The sequence below is a fragment of the Vipera berus genome (genome assembly GCF_964194415.1).
Source record: "Vipera berus genome assembly, chromosome: 6".
NCBI lineage: Eukaryota > Metazoa > Chordata > Lepidosauria > Squamata > Viperidae > Vipera > Vipera berus.
Window position 1 is genome coordinate 84,209,497 of NC_138208.1, and position 17,781 is coordinate 84,227,277.

Genomic DNA, 17,781 nt, shown 5'->3' on the forward strand with positions numbered 1-17,781 from the left:
AACCTTCTAGATCTCTTTGAATCCTTAATGGATTCCATATCTGGTGGTTCTCCATTGAAAAAGTAATAATGTATTCCTGCTTTTTATTTTCTGCTTTTTAGCTAGTTAACAAACCATTAAAAAAACAGATCCTTTTATTCCATGGGGACTAAATATATAAGATTCTTTGGTAAGAAGTTAGGATGCCGTGTAATTACCGGTATAAAGGTTATAAAATTGAAAATAGGCCACAAACCATGAGAAAGAAAAAGTTTTTTCAGTATTAAAAATGCAAAAATGTTTAATATCAATTCAAGCCATTTCTGTTATTTTGTATTCAATTACACCTTTCCCCCTGCTGTTTTTCAGGCATGAGCTACCCACCAAGGAGGCCAGCCCTGAAAATAATTTCTCAGGTGTGTCTTTATTAGATTTATTGAGCCGCATTCAGAACAATGAATAAAAATGCAAACAAATTAGAATAATATTTTGGGTATTCTGGAAAAGTTAAATTTAGTGAAATGTGTTGAAAGTGCTAGTGCAGTGATGGCGAACCTTTTAGAGACCGAGTGCCCAAACTGCAACCCAAACCCACTTATGTATCATCCGGTGCCGGGTGGGCATGGCCAATTGGGTGGGTGTGGCCATTTGGGTGGGTGTGGCCAATTGGGTAGGTGTGGCTGCGGTGGTAACGGCAGACTGGGTGGGACTAAAAAGTTCAATCCATCGATTCCAACTTTGCGAGACTTTTTTTCCCCTGCGAGAAGTTGAAATTGATTGATTGAACCTTTTTTTTTTGGCACACGGTGGCGAAGGCCTTAAGCGAAAAGATTTTATAAATCCCAACTGAAGGCCTAGGACTGTGGGCCGCATGCCCACAGAGGTTTCCCACCAAGGTGCTAAAGGTTAAGTCTGTTTCCTGCTGTCCAATAAGAATAGTCTCGTTGGTTTTCAGACCATCGTTGATGAGTGTGTAAACCACCAGCCGGTAGAGTTCCTCATTTATTGACAAGTTATCTTCCCTCCATTGTAGCATAAGGTTGTGAAAAAGACGTTTGTGAGGTTTCCCTGTGTCTTCAGGGTCACCTGAGTGGCGCAAATGGGTGTGGAGTCTTCTTGGCTGAAGAATGTTTTCTGCCCTGTGTCCCTTCACTCTTGAAGCCACAGGTCAGAAAACATCCTGCAGCCAAGGGGCTCCACACACATTTGCACTACTCAGGTGACCCTGAGGACGCAGGTAAACCTCCAAAAGGTCCCAGTTATTCTCTAAAAGAATGCAAATCACCAGCTGTCTGCAAGCGATGTAAATCCTTCCACTCCCCACCATCCAGTCAGAGCTGAAAGAAGCATCTTGGTTGAGAAGTGACATGTTTTCCAAGAAGAAACAAAAAAAGGCCAGTTGTCTCCTGAAGAAAAAAAAAAAACACATTTGGGACAACCATGCCTGGATGACTTAGAATCTCCATAGACATGTAATATCATTCGTACAGAGGCAACAATTGTATTTAAAATGTTTTATGGGACGGACCGGTCCGCCCTGGGTTTATTTCTTGCCTTACAACCAAAAACTTCTTTTTGCAGTGACAAGGTTGAACGTAACGTTTGGAAGCCTCGAAGCCCTCGGCGGCGACGTGTCGAGAGGAGACTTGTGAGTCCTGCTTTAGTTGACGGGTTCAGAGATGGGAAACGAAAGAAAAACTGGAAACCAAGATCCAAGATAGAATTAGGCAGGAATAATGGCTACACCAAGTCTTTGAATGACTGGAAGGATGTGATAAGAACATTTTGCTGTCTGAATGGCTGCCACACCGAAAGTTATTCTGCGTTATTTAGTCCCAGAGGGCAGGATATATAGAGCAGTGGGTGTATGAGATTGGAAAACAAAACACAGTTGAATGTTGGGGAAATAGTAGCCTAATAGTAAGATCAGTTCAACAGTGCAACCACCGAAAATGCAGAGAGGCAGTGGGTTTCTGTTGGTTGGCTGTACAGGTAGTCCTTGACTTTCGACCGTATCTGACCCCAACATTTCAGTTGCTAAGGTGCAGAGAGGGAGAAATTCTCTGAGCATTAAAACACCCATCCTGCTGTTGGTCGTCTCCATTAAAAATATGGGACAATAGAAGGTCAAAAGGATAAAGCCCTCTCGTCTTTACCCTTCCAGAGAAACATCCGACTTGATTACTTGTGTCGCGGATCTTCAGTTCAACAACCAAAAGCTTCAAGAGGAAAATGCCCAGTTGAAGCTGGCGCTGGATGCCATGGAGGAGACTAATAACAGACTGGTGGAAGACGGCGGGGAACTTCGGAATCAGGTTAAAAGGTGCAATGCTTTTGAATGAAATGATAGTTCTTTTGCGGGCTTAGCAAGGGCATCCAGTTTTGGTCATCGGGATGTAAGAAAGATGTTGGGACTCTAGAAAGAGTACAGAGAAGAGCAACAAAGATGATCAGGGGACTGGAGGCTAAAACATATAAGGAACATTTGCTGGAATTGCCTAGTCTAATGAAGAGAAGGACAATTGGGCGATATGATAGCAGTGTTCCAGTATCCCAGGGACTGCCACAAAGAAGAGGAAGTCAAGCTATTCTCTAAAGCGCTGAAGGCAGGACAGATGGAAACTAATCAAGGAGAGAAGCAGCCTAGAACTAAGGAGAAATTTCCTGACAGAACAATTAACCAGTGGAACAACCTGCCTCCAGAAGTTGTGAATGCTCCAACACTGGAAGTTTTTAAGAAGAGATTGGACAGCCGTTTGTCTGAAATGGTAGAGTTTCCTGCCTGAGCAGCGGGTTGGACTAGATGACCTCCAATGTCCCTTACAACTATTATTGTTGTTGTTGTTGTTGTTGCTCTGTGTAAAAAAAAAGTGGGAGTGTCTGGGTAAAGTCTTGTTTACCATAACCACCCATATGCAGAGGACAAATTCCTACTGTATTGAGCTTAGTTGTCCTCTGCAGATACTAATAATGTATGACGAGAAAGTCTGGCATGCACATACTTACTCAAAGTTCTATTTCCTTGCAGAGATCATTGGAAACTGATGTCGATATAAAGTTTAATCAAGGTCTAGTACAAATGAGGAATCACAGCCTTAGTATTGCAATAAATTCTTCCAGAAGGTTGCATTTTTAAAGAACCTAGTACCTGTTGTGACTCAGGGCCAGCCTGTGGGTCCGACAGCCGGGTCCGATGTATCGGAAGACTCAGATGTGGGGGAGGAGGGAAACGAACCGGCTGATGATGATTTGGAGGCTTTGCAGAGTCCTCAGCCGGGGACCTCTTCTCAGCTGTGTGAGCCCGAGAGTGCGGAGGATGATGACCCACAGCTGGCCCTGTTCAAGGACGCCCGACGCAGGAGGCAGACGAGCAGGGACAAACAAAGAAAGACTATGGGACTCCTCGGGAGGAGGCACAGGGAGACCACGCCCTGAGCTCTCTATAAAAGAAGTGTTTGGGGAGGGGCTGGTTGCTGAAAGCAACTTTTCCGCTTGAGAAGACAAGCTCTTGTGTTTTTGTTAACTGCGTAATTAAATCTTGGCAGAAGCCTTTTAGCCTTGGACGCTTTCCAGACTCTTCTTTTAATTAGGGGTTGCGAGAAGAGGGCTGGTTCAGAACAGTACCATAGGAATTTCTTTCTCAGCTTTATTATGTCTGTCTTCTTGTTTGAAGTCATTGCACACCTATGGGGGGTGGGGCCAAATCTAAAAATGCAAATGAGATACTGAATTGTGTTTCGAAATATGGAACCTCAGCACTTGATCAAGAAGCCTTGACGCTAATAAGCCCCTGGTTCTACTCAGAGAGTTATTCCATGTACATCGAAAGACCAGGTTCAAGAAATGTGTTCAATTTTGAACTGTCATTGTTGTAAAATTGAGAAGATAGAGAAATATGTTTCTGGCTGACTGAGGAATTTTGGGAATTGAAGTCCACACATCTTCAAGGTGCCAGGAGAAAGACCGATATATATATATATATATATATATATATATATATATATATATATATATATATATATATATATATATATATATATATATATATATATATATATATATATATATATATATATATATATATATATATATATATATATATATATATATATATATATATACTGTTTTAACTTTTAGTTAACTTTAATCATTATATCGAGATTTCATTTATTGTATGCTTATTTCGGTTTGCCAAGTTTCACTGCAGCTGTAGTAAAAATATATTTATTGGCATATCATATTTATACAGTCACCCATCTCACAGAACGCATCCTTGTGGCATACAATAAAATAAAAACACATTAAACAAAATCTACAAACCAATATCAGGGGGGGGGAAAAATCTTACAGGTTTCCTTCTCTACCACAAACGTTCTTCCTCGGTTTTGGCTTTCTAGCTTCCAGCAATCTGCAAGTCAGGTGAAAACATTAAAAGAGGAATTGGAAGAAGTGAAGAACACCCTGGGTAGTTCGGAGGAAAGGAGGCAGATGACGGCAATCCAGAATAAACAGCTTGTAAGTTGATGTTTGCGTGCAGGAGTCTAACCTTGGCCGTCTCTTACAGTCCAAGTTGTGTTGCAGTTTTCTGGTACAGGAGGCAAGTGCAGAATGTAAGTGAACATCAGGTTCCTGATAAGCACCTGATTCAAGACCTGTAATCTGGTCTTCCTAATTGAAAAAAAAATACTTTAGGAGTTAGGCGCTTGGGGTGATCTAAAAAAGTGTCCCTTTCTTTTGGCAGTAGCCTAAATCCCTGCCGCCTCTTGTGTGCGCCACATTTGATGCAATTTAACCAAAATCACAACAAGTGATGGACGCTTTTTGTTATACCCAGGGGTGGGATTCAGCCGGTTCGCACCAGTTCAGTAGAACCGATAGCTAATTTTTTGTTGTTGTTGCCCAGGCCCAGAATGGACTTCCGGAAGCGGCTCCCACACAGAGAACCGGTTGTTCACATATTTCAATCCCACCATTACTTACACCCTTGTGGTATCACTGCTCCACAAACTGCAACTTCCATTGAGTTCCCCAGGTGTCAAGCACCAGAGAAATAAGGGGATCCAGGCAGTTCAAATGAGTATAAAGATTCATTGTAAGCTTAAGCTCTCCACAAGAATCTGAACTACTAAGGGTCAAAGCAATTTAGCGGTAGATAAGGAATTTAAGGTGGGTTACACTTAGATCTCTTGTGGGCATGGACTCATGACTGATGATGCGTTTGACCCCTCCTTCCCTCGGGCTCAGCCTGGTCATCCCTCACATCAGGTACAATTCACTGTGCTGGTTATCACCTATACAGCCCAGGTTGTTTGAGTGGCCACTTGTGATCCATATATGATTGGGCAGAATTGCTGCACGTTGGGTCCTATTATCAATGGTAGTTAATTAGTTGATTAATGCCATCTATTGGGACCTAGAATGTGATAGAATGTGACCTTCTTCATGATAGTGTCTGCCCTCCGAAATAATATCTCCCCAGATATTTGGCTATTACCTATCTTTATTGTCTTCTAGTTGTCTTTAAAAAAATGGACTTATATTCCAGGTCTTGGGTTAGGGTGATTGTGGAGGCCCTGTTGTGTGTCTTTTTGCAGCATAGTCTGTCTGTTCCATCCTTGGTTTCTTCTTAATTATTGTCTTTACTTTTTTCATATGTAAGCCTTCAGAGTCAATTCTGGCGTCGGGCACTCTTTAAATCTCATAAATGAATGAACAAGATTATTTGCGTATGTATAAATAGATTAGGAGGAACAAGAATGTTTCAGTGGATCTGATTGAGAACACTATGATAATAGGGTGTTTTTTTTAATAGCAGTAGTGAATTTGTGCTGTAGTGAATTTTTCCTTTAGCCATCTTTCAATATCTAAAATATATCAGGCAATACCTGTGTTGACAATTGATGTACCATTTAAATGGTGGCAGAAGAATATATCTGTATGGCAGAGGAAAAATATAAAATGTATATATCGCTCAAAATAAATATGCACTTTTTTGGGAAAAATGGTTTGCAAAAGTAAGTAGGTGGATAAAATTGAATATAATAATATTTTGTTTGAAAAAGGTACAGATGCATTCATTTTGGAACTAAAATTTCAGATGAATATAGAAAAGGGAAGATCAATTTCTGGTTCAAAACTAATTCATCTTGAGACAAAGAAGCAAGTATTAATTTATTAGTTGTGTATGCTGTCTGTAAGTGTGCTATAAGTATACCAATTGCTTTCCTTTCATAATCAGGAAAAAGAGAATCAATCTTTAGTTCTTAAGATCTCGTCTCTTCAAGAGGAGGTAAGAATAAGTATGAATTACTTTGAGTCATGATAAGTGTTTTTGCTATGTAATATAACAACAACAATAATACAATAATAATATGTGTGGTAGTCCTCAACATGATCAGAACTGACCCCCAATTTTCTCTTGCTAAGTAAGACATTTTTTTAAGTCACCCTCATTTTGTGACCTTTCCTACCACAGTTGTTAAGTGAATCTTTGTACTTAGCAACACAGTTGTTAGGTCCATCTGGTTTCCCCATTAACTTTGCCTATCAGAAGGTCGCAAAAGGTGATCACGTGACCCCAGGACACTGCAACCGTCCTAAATATGAACCAGTTGCCAAGTGTCCAAATTTTGATCACGGGGATGCTGCAGTGATTGTAACTGTGACAAATCCGTCATAAGCCCGCTTTTTTCAGTGCTGATGTAACTTCAGATAGTCACTAAACAAATGGTTGTAAGTCAAAGGCTACCTGTAAGAGCCAGACACAGATGGCATTTCAGCAACCTCCGCCGAATGTACGGGCAGAACAATTAAGTGAATAATTCCCCCACATTTCTCCAGAGGAAGAAGAAATTGTCCAAGAATTTCTCAAGGCCAGGATCTGCTGCTATGGGTGTCATCCCCTGGTAGAAACTGTACTGAGAGGATAGGGTTACCTGTGCCCTATTTATACCTGTCCAGGTGGTTGAACAAATCTTTATTGTCAAAGTACAACTATGTATACATTGAGATTAGCTGAGCCTCCCTTTGTGCTCCCACCCCCCTACACACAGTGACAACAAACCCTCCATCTTACTACACCATGTGAACCACCTACGCCACACACTGGCCTCCCAAGTCAATTCTGCATAAAATTCACACAAGTTATTTCTCATTCAAAAGCCTAACAGCCTACGGATAAAAGGTGTTTTTCAGCCTGTTGGTGCGGCTGGCTATACTCCTATATCTCCTACCCGATGGTAGGAGAGTAAAGAGATACCGTCCAGGGTGTGAGTCATCCCTGAGAATTTTCCTCACTCTTCCAAGGCAACGAGCCCTGGCGTTGTCATCCAGTGGTGTCAGGGGACAGCCCACGATGTCTTGTGCTGTGCTCACTACCCTCTGTAATACTTTCCTATCCGCGGCTGTCAGACCAGCATACCAGACCACAATACCGTACGAGAGGACGCTGTCTATAGTAGACCGGTAAAAGAGGGTCATTAGCCGTTGTTCTACCCTGTTCTTCCACAAGACCCTGAGAAAGTGAAGCCTCTGTTGGGCCTTTCTAGCCACCTGGGTTGTATTAACTTTCCAGGTCAGATCTTCACAGAGGTAGACTCCCAGAAATTTAAAGGAGGAAAGTCTCTCCACACAGCCCTCCCCAATGTAAAGTGGGGCAGGTTCCTCCTTTTTCCTCCAGAAGTCTAGCACCATCTCTTTCTCTTACACTTTCCAGCCAATAGATTTAAACCTGGCTTTCCCGCCACGAGTCCAGGTACATTTCCAGCCAATAGATTTAAACCTGGCTTTCCCGCCGAAACGCTGCTTCCTGCCGCAGTAGTTTCGGCCCAGCGCCACCTGGTGTATCGATAGAGCCGATGCTTGCATTGTTATTAAACCCCATACATAACACTCTTGACCTCTCGGATTTTACGTAGGTGTTGAACACCACACTCTACCCCAAGAATTTATCCCAAAATACTTTCTTTTATGAAAACACAAAAGTATAGAAAGAGCACAGAGAAGAGCAACAAAGGTGATTAGGGGACTGGAGGCTAGGGCGGTATATAAATAAAATTATTATTATTATTATTATTATTATTATTATTATTATTATTATTATTATTATTATTATTATTATTATTATTATTATTATTATTTCTGACAAACCTGCCTCAGTGCAAGAAAAGCATCAACGGAGAGCCACAGAAACAGATTCAGAAGTTTTTTTGCCAATTGCAGCTCCCCAAGGTTGCTCTCTTCTATTGCAGAATCTGACATGTTTGTGTATGTAGGCATGTAGACCTGAAAACCTGGTTTTTTGATCTATCAGGCCTGGACTGAAGGGGTTTTAGCTTTTAATATTGTTTTAATTGTTGGGCTTAATTAATTTAATCTATTTTAATTTTATACTATTTTTATATTGTATTTTATGCTGCCCTGTAAACCGCCCTGAGTCCTTTGGGAATAGGGCGGTATAAAAATTTAATTAAATAAATAAATAAATAAATAAATAAATAAATAAATAAATAAATAAATAAAACATATGGAGAACAGTTGTAGGAGTTGGGTTTGTCTAGTTTAATGAAGAGAAGGATGAGGGGTGACAGGATAGCAGTCTTCCAATATCTCAGGGGCTGCCACAAAGAAGAGGGAGTCAAGCTATTCTCCAAAGCACCCGAAGGCAGGACAAGAAGCTAATGGGATGGAAACTAATCAAGGACAGAAGCAACCTAGAACTAAGGAGAAAATTCCTGACAGTTAGAACAATTAACCTGTGGAACTGCTTGACTTCAGAAGTTGTGGGCGCTCCATCACTGGAGGCTTTTAAAGCAGGACAACCATATGTATGGAAATGGTACAGGCGGGTCTCCTGCTTGAGTAGCAGGTTGGACTAGATACAGGGGTAGGCAACCTTGGCTCTTTTACGACTGGTGGACTTTAACTTCCAGAATTCCTGAGCCAGTCATACTGGCTCAGGAATTCTGGGAGTTGAAGTCCACGAGTCGTAAAAGAGCCAAGGTTGCCCAACCCTGGACTAGAATCTGATCTCCAAAGTCCCTTCCAACTCTGTTATTTTGTTAAAGCAATTTTTTTCATCAGATGGAATGAGAATTAGTAGAAAAGGGAACCAGTAATAACAAATGTGTCCTTTAAATCAGAACATTAGGAATGCTGTTGATTCCGACTGTCTCCAGAAGAAGATTGAGGAGCTGTCCCAGAATATTAGCGAACTCCAAGTAAGTGGTTCCTACATTTTGTTGCAGTGTGGGCGATGGCAGAGATTCAGTGCGATGCTTCAGATATTTGAAATGTTCCAAGTGATTGATTCAAGGTAATCAATTTGATTATTTTCAAAAGACCCCACAGTAATTCCTCCTCTTGAATTTCCAGTTAGGTTGCATTACAGAACCCAACGTGCCTGATCACTGGTTATGCTAGCTTGGGATGGTCAGAGATTGCAGCCTTACCAAAATCTGACAATCCACAGTTAAAACTAGAAGTGGATGTGTGCTGTTTACATTTGTAAGTTGGTGGAGGAACGTCAGAGAACCTTCAAAAAGCAACACGTAAACATGAAGATTGTGATACTGTCTTCTAGCTGTTAAATTATATCTTTAAGAGGAATTTGAGCTGAAACCTAACTAAGCCTAGATTCTAAGCATTATATTTACATCTCGCTTAGCAAACGTTCCGGGTCTGAATAACAGATGACGGTGTTAACAATGGTGGGATTTTCTGTCTCCATCGCTTGAGATGTGCATAATTGGATCAAGAGATTATTATAACTTTCTTAACTACAGTTAAGGAGAACTTTCTCCCACAATCTCTTGGTCAGCTCTGAGATATTTCATTATTTTGATGATATCCCTGTTAAGATTCTTCAGCATTTCTGAACAAAATGGGCCATCAGCACAGAACACCATATAACTAATTAGAGCATGTAAGATTTTGCAAAGCATATTGGTGTGAGCGTTAAAGTGTTAATGTATGCCTGTCTTCTGAAACACTTGACACGGTTACTTCTAAGGCTTTCTTCTGATTTCTCCAGTCAATTATTCATTTACAATCATTTTTCTGGTGCTCCAGTTTGTGCAAACAAACACTCCAGGGTACCATTGGGACTTATGTGTTCCCTTCTGCAGAAACGAGGGCTTACCAAAACAGATGGTGGTCAGGGTAGTGTAGTCTGTTGATTTTTAATGTGATGCACATAAACAGGCACAGAAATTCACAGCGTAATTTTGAGCCAGTCCCCCCCCTCTCTCAACCCAGAAGCCAGAGAGGTGTTGTCAACATCCAGCTCAGGAATCCAACTACAACTCCAGGTTCATTCTGTTTCCAAAAATCTTACTGTTTATTGAATACACTGCATGGTAATGTCAAAGTAAAACTAACTCGGAGGTTCCCAGACACTGGTTCATAGAATTAAACAATAATTTCTCCAGCCAAACTCCCAATCTCTCACGTAATCCAGGTAAACTATTTCACTTTGTTATGGGAACCGTCTGCTTCCTCTCCACACCTGCTGCGGTGCCCTTGGAGAGGTTTCAGGCTCTCACGATCTTCAGCAGAATCGTAGAGGTTTCCTTTCTCCATTCTAAAGAAACCTCCCCACCCCTTACTCTAATGGCAAGTTGAAACGATGAGGCATGTACGGTACCTGCCAAAGTTTTGTTCTTGGTTCAGTGGCTTAATGACGCTGGAGACGGCCTTTGCTCCAGTGGTTCAAGTCCTAGCACTGCGCGGCAGGGTGAGTTCCCATCACTCGCCTCAGCTTTTGCCCAGCTAGCAGTTTGAAAACATGTTTTATGAGAGTTGATAAATAGGTACCACTTCAGTGGGGGGGGGATGAACCGGCATTATGTGTGGACAGTTAGAATCCTGCTGGCGATGGACCTTCCCAGTTGCAATTCTCGTTTGTGAGGTGGCTTCAGTGGACAGAGAGGGCTCCAGATGACAGTTCAGGAAAGGGACTTGTCTTTCTTTTTGGTGCAGAGCTAGCTCTCCCTCATGCGGTGCACCTTGAGAAGCACATGGGCGTTAACCAAACAGGGTAGCCAAACAGCTACTCTGCATTAGCATTGTAGCCTCCTGGCTAATATAACTTCACCATACGTTAAAATAAGTAAACAAAACACCCAGAAGCCAGCAGGATGTGGTTAGTGAAGGTGCTGGACTGCGAGCGATACAGGTCCTCGATCCCCCTCAGCCACAGAAATGTTCTGGTGATTTTGGACCAGTCCCTCTTTCTCAGCCCCAGACTAAGAAATGGAAATACTTCTTTCTATCAACTCATGCTCAGTGGTGGGATTCAGCCGGTTCGCACCACTTCGGCAGAAGCGGTAGCTAATTTTTTGGTTGCCCAGGCCCAGAACGGACTTCCTGAAGCGGCATCCACACAAAGAAACCGGTTGCTCACATATTTGAATCCCACCACTGCCCATACTGGACTAATGTGGCAGATTATACAGTAGTTCATAACTCTCAGCGAGGAAGCCTTTATCGTTTGATGGGTTGATTAGGATTAATGATAAGAGCACAACAAACAACACGGCAGTTCTTCTGCTTAGAAAAAAACAACCACCCATTGAGGGAAAAGAGAAATAAAATAATTTTAGTGTTGTTTCTTCCTGCCAGAATGCAAATTCATTGCGGGGCATTGTTCTTCTTTTCGCAGATCCAAGCACACCTTTATGAAAGCAAGATGAGAAATAAAGACACAGCACTCCTGAAGGTTCGTGGGTACTAGGACTCATTGAAGGCTTTCTGGCCTGGTTAATTTTGGAAAGGTTGGACGTAGCAACATTTCAGTGTATTCTGGAAGGGGTATAAGTAGTTTTCATTTAACAACCACTGATTAAGCTACTATTTGAACTTAAGATTGCTCTGAACAAGTAATAGTTATGACCAGATCTCATACTTATGGCCACTGCGGCTTCACCATGGACATGTGGTCATGATTTGCAACCTTCCATGATGGTTTCTCACAAGCAAAGACAGTGGGGAAGACTGCAGGAAATCAGAATAGAATAGAATAGAATAGAATAGAATAGAATAGAATAGAATAGAATAGAATAGAATAGAATAGAATAGAATAGAATAGAATAGAATAGAATAGAATAGAATAGAATAGAATCTGGAAGGGACCTTGGAGGTCTTCTAGTCCAGCCCCCTACTTAAGCAGGAGAACCTATACCGTCTCAGACAAGTGATTGTCTAATGTCTTCTTAAAAATTTCCAGAAGTCACAGTCACATAAGGTTCTTGCATAGCAACCCATCTGGTCCTCATTTAGTGATGGCAACTGGGACTGCTGGAACTGCTGTTGCTAAACAGCATGGTCACATGGTTTTTCAACTTAACTGTGTCACTTAACGAGGAGGTTTTGGCTCCCAGTTGGCGTAATTAAACAAGGACTACATTAGGGGATTAAGAGAAATATATTCTTATGGAAACGAATTAGATATTGCTCTATAGCAGGGGTCTTCAATCTTGGCCCTTTTTATGACTTGTGGACTCCTCAACTCCCAGAATTCCTCAGCCAGGCACGCTGAGGAGTTGAAGTCCACAAGTCATAAAAAGGGCCAAGTTGGAAGACCCCTGCTCTACAGGCTCTTGACTGACGGTTATAAAGACAGCTGTGGAAGAGTTTGGGATGAAGTCAGTTAGTACAGGATGGCCTTAAGACCCATCTCTGAGGTTTTGAAGAGCTGTGGTGGTGCTGTAGTTAGAATGCTGCAGGCTACTTCTGCTGACTGCCAGCTGCCAGCAGTTCGATTCTGACCGGCTCAAGGATGACTCAGCCTTCCATCCTTCCGAGGTCAGTAAAATGAGGACCCAGATGGTTGGGGGCAATATGCTGACTCTGCTTACAGAGGGCTGTAAAGCAGCGGTCCCCAACCCTTTGGGCACCAGGGACCAGTCCTGTGGAGAAAGGTTTTGTGCGCTGCCTGCATCCCACAGAGGCGGCTTTGCTTGTTTGCATGGCCCGGTTGCTGGCATGCTGCGGACCGAGACCGGTCCAAAGACCGGAGGTTCGGGACCTCTGCTGTAAAGCACAATGACACAGTATATAAGTCTAAGTGCTATTGCTATTGCTATTTTGCATTCCAGACGTTTGCAATGCAGATACTACTAGGGGATGTAATAGCTACTTGTTTTCATATTTACATAATACCCATTGATGCTTAGAACAAATGAAAAGGACACGAATCCTCAAACAATCAATGTACACAACACAACAGGAAGTAAAACCCAGTACACTGAAACAAAAGCAACATCTGAAATAAGAGGCTCTCCAGCAACAATGCGTTAAAAACCAACCTATTACAGATGAACCTCGACTTGCAACCACAGTGAACCCCAAATTCCCATTGCTAAGTGAGACAATTGTTAAGTGAGTTTTGCCCCCCCCCCCTTTTATGACCTTTCTTGCCACAGCTGTTAAGTGAATTACTGCAGTGGTTAACTTAGTAACACGATTACCAAGTGAATCTGGATTTCCCATTGACTTTGCTTGCTAGAAGATCACAAAAGGTGATCACCTGATCTCAGGACGCTACAGCTGTCATAAATACGAGCCAGTTGCCAAGCCTCCAAATTTTGATTCACGTGATGTGGGGATGCTGCAATGGTCGTGTGAAAAAGAGTCATAAGTCACTTTTTTCAGTGCCATTGTTACTTTGAATGGTTACTAAACAAAGGGAGGGAGGGAGAGAGAGAAGAAGAAGAAGGAGAGAAAAGAGGAAAGGAAAGGAAATAAAAGGAGGTTTAATGAATTAGAAATTTCATTCTTGCTAAAGAATACAGCACAGGCATACAGGAAGGAAGGGAGGGGGAGGGAGGGAGAGAGAGAGAGAGGAGGGAAGGAAGGAAGGAGAGGAGGGAGGGAGGAGAAAGGAAGGAAAAAGAAAGGAAAGAAAGAGAGAAAGAGAAAGAAAAAGAGAAAGAAAGAAAGAGAAAGAAAGAAGAAAGAGAGAGAAAGAAAGGAAAGAAAGAAAGAAAAGAGAAAGAAAGAAAGAAAGAAAGAAAGAAAGAAAGAAAGAAAGAAAGAAAGAAAGAAAGAAAGAGAAAGAAAGAAAAAGAAAGAAAGAAAGAAGAAAGAAAGAAGAAAGAAAGAAAGAAAGAAAGAAAAGAAAGAAAGAAAGAAAGAGAAAGAAAGAAAGAAAGAAAGAAAAGAAAGAAAGAAAGACAGATGTCCACACAGTTCTGGAACTCAAGAGATTGTACTTTGGGCACCGAAAATGGGAAAATTCATCCTTAGGAGTAAACTTTTAACTAATTGGCAGGCCTACTTAGGGCCATACACCTACAACTTTGCATCTCACATGAAGTATTTATAAGAGGGCATGTAGATGATGAACAGCTTTGGATTGAGGAGTGAGATGATAGAGTGATCAGGGAATAGATGTTAGGATGAAAAGAGAGATAATTGAAAGGTTAACCGGAAGGGAATAGGTGTAACTAGGTAGAATTCTATACTATTTTATCTATATCTGCTGCTTCTCCTGTCGTCCTCCTACAATTAGTTAGGCATTTGTGCTTGGAGCCCAAATACAAATTGACAACTCGTGCACCAAAATGTAATGCAGTAACAGAGAAGTGACCCAGGTTGTTGCAATAGATACGTGCAATCTATATTCCGGTTTGGGGCTTGATCCCTGCAAATACATCGGACAGCTATGCAAACCCAGGCTTAGAATAGCCTGTATTTGTGTACACTTTTTCCCTAAAAAGCCTTTGCTATCCAAGCCTCTGCTTTGCATAGATTTGTCTTCCTTTTCTTCCAAACTCTTGCAGCTAATTTGAATGTATGTAAAAAAAAAGCAACTAACCAAACATCATTAACCCTGCTGGGATAATATCTATTTTGCAACAGTGTTTTGCAATGATGAAGCATCATTCCATTTTTGTGTTAGTGTACATCTCACCTGCACTGCAATCACATCACATCAGTTTGGGCTTTTCCTGTTCTTAGAATGAATATGGATTAGCCTCAAGAGCTATCCTACTCAGAAGCAATCTTTATCTGACTATTGGATGTTTATGGTTAAAGAGGGATAGAATTGTCTCTTTACTCCCCATTCACACGACTGCATTTCAAGGCCCTTGGCAACCAGCTCGGTTTACAACTGGCTGCAGTGTCCCTTGGTCATGTCACCACAATTTGTGATTTATTTATTTTTTTGCCAGTTTCTAGTGTTTTTCAGCACAGCCGCTGTTTGGAAAAATAGCTTTGCTTAATGACCACTTCGTTCACATAAAAACCATCACAAAAAATGTTCAAGACCCAGGTCTGGATACATGGGTGCTTCAACTTATGACCTCAGTGACTGACAACCAGATTTCCCGTCCCAATTGCGGTTGCAGGTTAAAGGTACAGGTATTGTACAGCTAGTCCTCAACTTAACGACCATAAATGAGCCCCAAATTTCTGTTGCTAAATGAGACAGTTGTCAAGTGAATTTTGCCCCATCCTATGATCTTTGTGGGACGCGGTGGCTCAGTGGGTTAGGACGCTGAGCTTGTTGATCAGAAGGTCGGCAGTTTGGCGGGTCAAATCCCGAGTGCCGCGTAACAGAGTGAGCGCCTGTTATTCGTCCCAGCTTCTGCCAACCTAGCAGTTCGAAGGCACGTAAAAATGCAAGTGGAAAAATAGGGACCACTACGGTGGGAAGGTAACAGCGTTCCGTGCGCCTTTGGCGTCTAGTCATGCCGGCCACATGACCACAGAGACGTCCTCGGACAAGCGCTGGCTCTTCGGCTTTGAAACGGAGATGAGCACCGGCCCCTAGAGTCGGAAACGACTTGCACGCATGTGCGGGGGAACCTTTACCTTTACCTATGATCTTTGTTGCCACAGTTGTTAAGCGAATCACGTCATTTGTAAAGTTAGTAACGGTTGTTAAATGAATCTGGCTGCCCCATTGACTTTGCTTGTCAGAAGGTCGTAAAAGGAGATCACATTACCCCAGGACACTGCAACTGTCATAAATATGAGTCAGTTGGCAAGCATATGAATTTTGATCACACGACCATAGGGATGCTGCAGTGGTCACGTGTGTGAAAAACGGTCAGAAACTTTTTCCAGTACTGTTGTAACTTTGAACAGTCACTAAACGAACTGTCGTAAGTGAAGGACTACCTGCATAATTTCAGCTAAGCACCCTAGGGAAAGATTTAAACCAGGAGTCTTCAACCTTGGCCCTTTTATGACTTGTGGACTTCAACTCCCAGAATTCCTGAGCCAGCATGCCTGGCTGAGGAATTCTGGGAGTTGAAGTCCACAAGTCATAAAAGGGCCAAATATGAAAACCCCTGATTTAAACCCTCATCATTGCTTAATAAGTATCATACTGTTCATTTTAGCTAGCGTGGATGAGAAATTGTTTCAGTTAGCATTTTAAGACAAACAAACCCCAATATATATTCCAGCTGCAGTGTAGTTAGTCTTACTTTCAGGCCAAGTTTACATGTTATGCTAAAAAGTCCCTAGTTGAGAGAGATGGGTAGTTCAGAAATGTCAAATATAAATCAATAAACCCTAGTGGGGCTCACTCACAGCTTAAAAACCATAATTCATGGCTTAGTGCAGTGGTCTCCAAACATGGCAAGTTTAAGATTGCCAGAATTCTGGGAGCTGAAATCCGTAAGTCTTAAAAGTTCCCAAGTTTGGAACTTAGTGTGTTGGGTAAAGCCAATTGGGAGTTGATTTAATAAAACGTGGTTACTTAAGGCGTCACCTGGTGTAACTACTTCAGTCTTACTCTTCAATCCCTGCAGAAGGAGTTGGATATACGAGAACTAAAGTCTTCCTTGAAGGAACACACATCAGTGATAGAGGTAATGTTACGATACTTCTGTGGGGAAATGAGAAGAAGGTAAGGGATTGCTTGCTATTTGCTCAGAAAGCCTTTTTCTAAACATCTTTTTTGGGGGGTGGGGGGGCGATTCCAACCGTAGACTCTGCGCATAGAGAAAAATAAATTGTTGAACAACGTTCAGCAGATGCAGCAAGAACTGATCTCGTGAGTATTCTTGGAAATCGAGAGAAAAAAGACGCCGGTCGTGGTGGTTTCTGCGCTCTAGATGTTTAACTCTTTAAATGTCCATATCTACATTTTTTTTTGCTAGGAATGGTATCAACTTTCCCTTAATCTACAAGTTCAACAGCAGCTTCCTTGAAGCCACCAATTCATTGCATTGTGAACTGGAACTTGCCCAGGAGCCATCAGAGGTCAGAAACGTCTTTCAAAGGATGGGATGATGAAATGCAGATATAAAAATCTCAGGGGCGCTTGTCTGAGCACTTTCAAACTCCCCTTGCTAAGCCAGACTTGGGATCCCTAGTGCAGGGGGGTCCCCGGCCCCCGGTCCGTGGACCAGCACCAGCCCACGGCATGCCTGAAACCATCCGCGCAAACAAGCAAAGCCCCATCTGCAGGATGCAGGCAGTACGTGAAACCACGCCCCCTCCGGTCCACGGAAAAACTTTTCTCCACGGAACCGGTCCCTGGTGCCCAAAAGGTTGGGGACCTCTGCCCTAGTGGGAAGGAAAGAATCTTGAACTATACTTCTGTGTTGTTCAGGTACTCCTCGACTTATTTTAGTGACTGTTCAAAGTTACAACAGCACTGTATGTTTATTGTTTTTATTGATTAGCCCTTGGGCCATATGAAATACAACAGCATTGAAAAAAGTGACTTACGTTTTTTATACTTAACGACCGTTGCAGCATCCCCATGGTCACATGAACAAAATTTGGATGCTCAGACACTGGCTCATATTTATGACGGTTGCCATGTCCCGGGATGTCATCACC

The 17,781-nt window shown here is 42.1% G+C and overlaps 1 protein-coding gene across 1 annotated transcript in view; it reads left to right on the forward strand.

The window, feature by feature from the left end:
- Positions 1-17,781, forward strand: part of IRAG2 (inositol 1,4,5-triphosphate receptor associated 2) — a gene marked incomplete at its 5' end in the record, with an annotated part of 65,057 nt that overhangs the window by 4,554 nt on the left and 42,722 nt on the right. Inside the window, 11 exons of the mRNA XM_081330669.1 lie at positions 349-395; positions 1,561-1,627; positions 2,144-2,302; positions 4,377-4,494; positions 6,218-6,268; positions 9,120-9,292; positions 10,648-10,711; positions 11,639-11,695; positions 16,743-16,802; positions 16,923-16,987; positions 17,094-17,196. Coding sequence (XP_081186795.1) covers positions 349-395; positions 1,561-1,627; positions 2,144-2,302; positions 4,377-4,494; positions 6,218-6,268; positions 9,120-9,292; positions 10,648-10,711; positions 11,639-11,695; positions 16,743-16,802; positions 16,923-16,987; positions 17,094-17,196 — 964 coding nt within the window. The remainder of the gene's footprint in view (positions 1-348; positions 396-1,560; positions 1,628-2,143; positions 2,303-4,376; positions 4,495-6,217; positions 6,269-9,119; positions 9,293-10,647; positions 10,712-11,638; positions 11,696-16,742; positions 16,803-16,922; positions 16,988-17,093; positions 17,197-17,781) is intronic.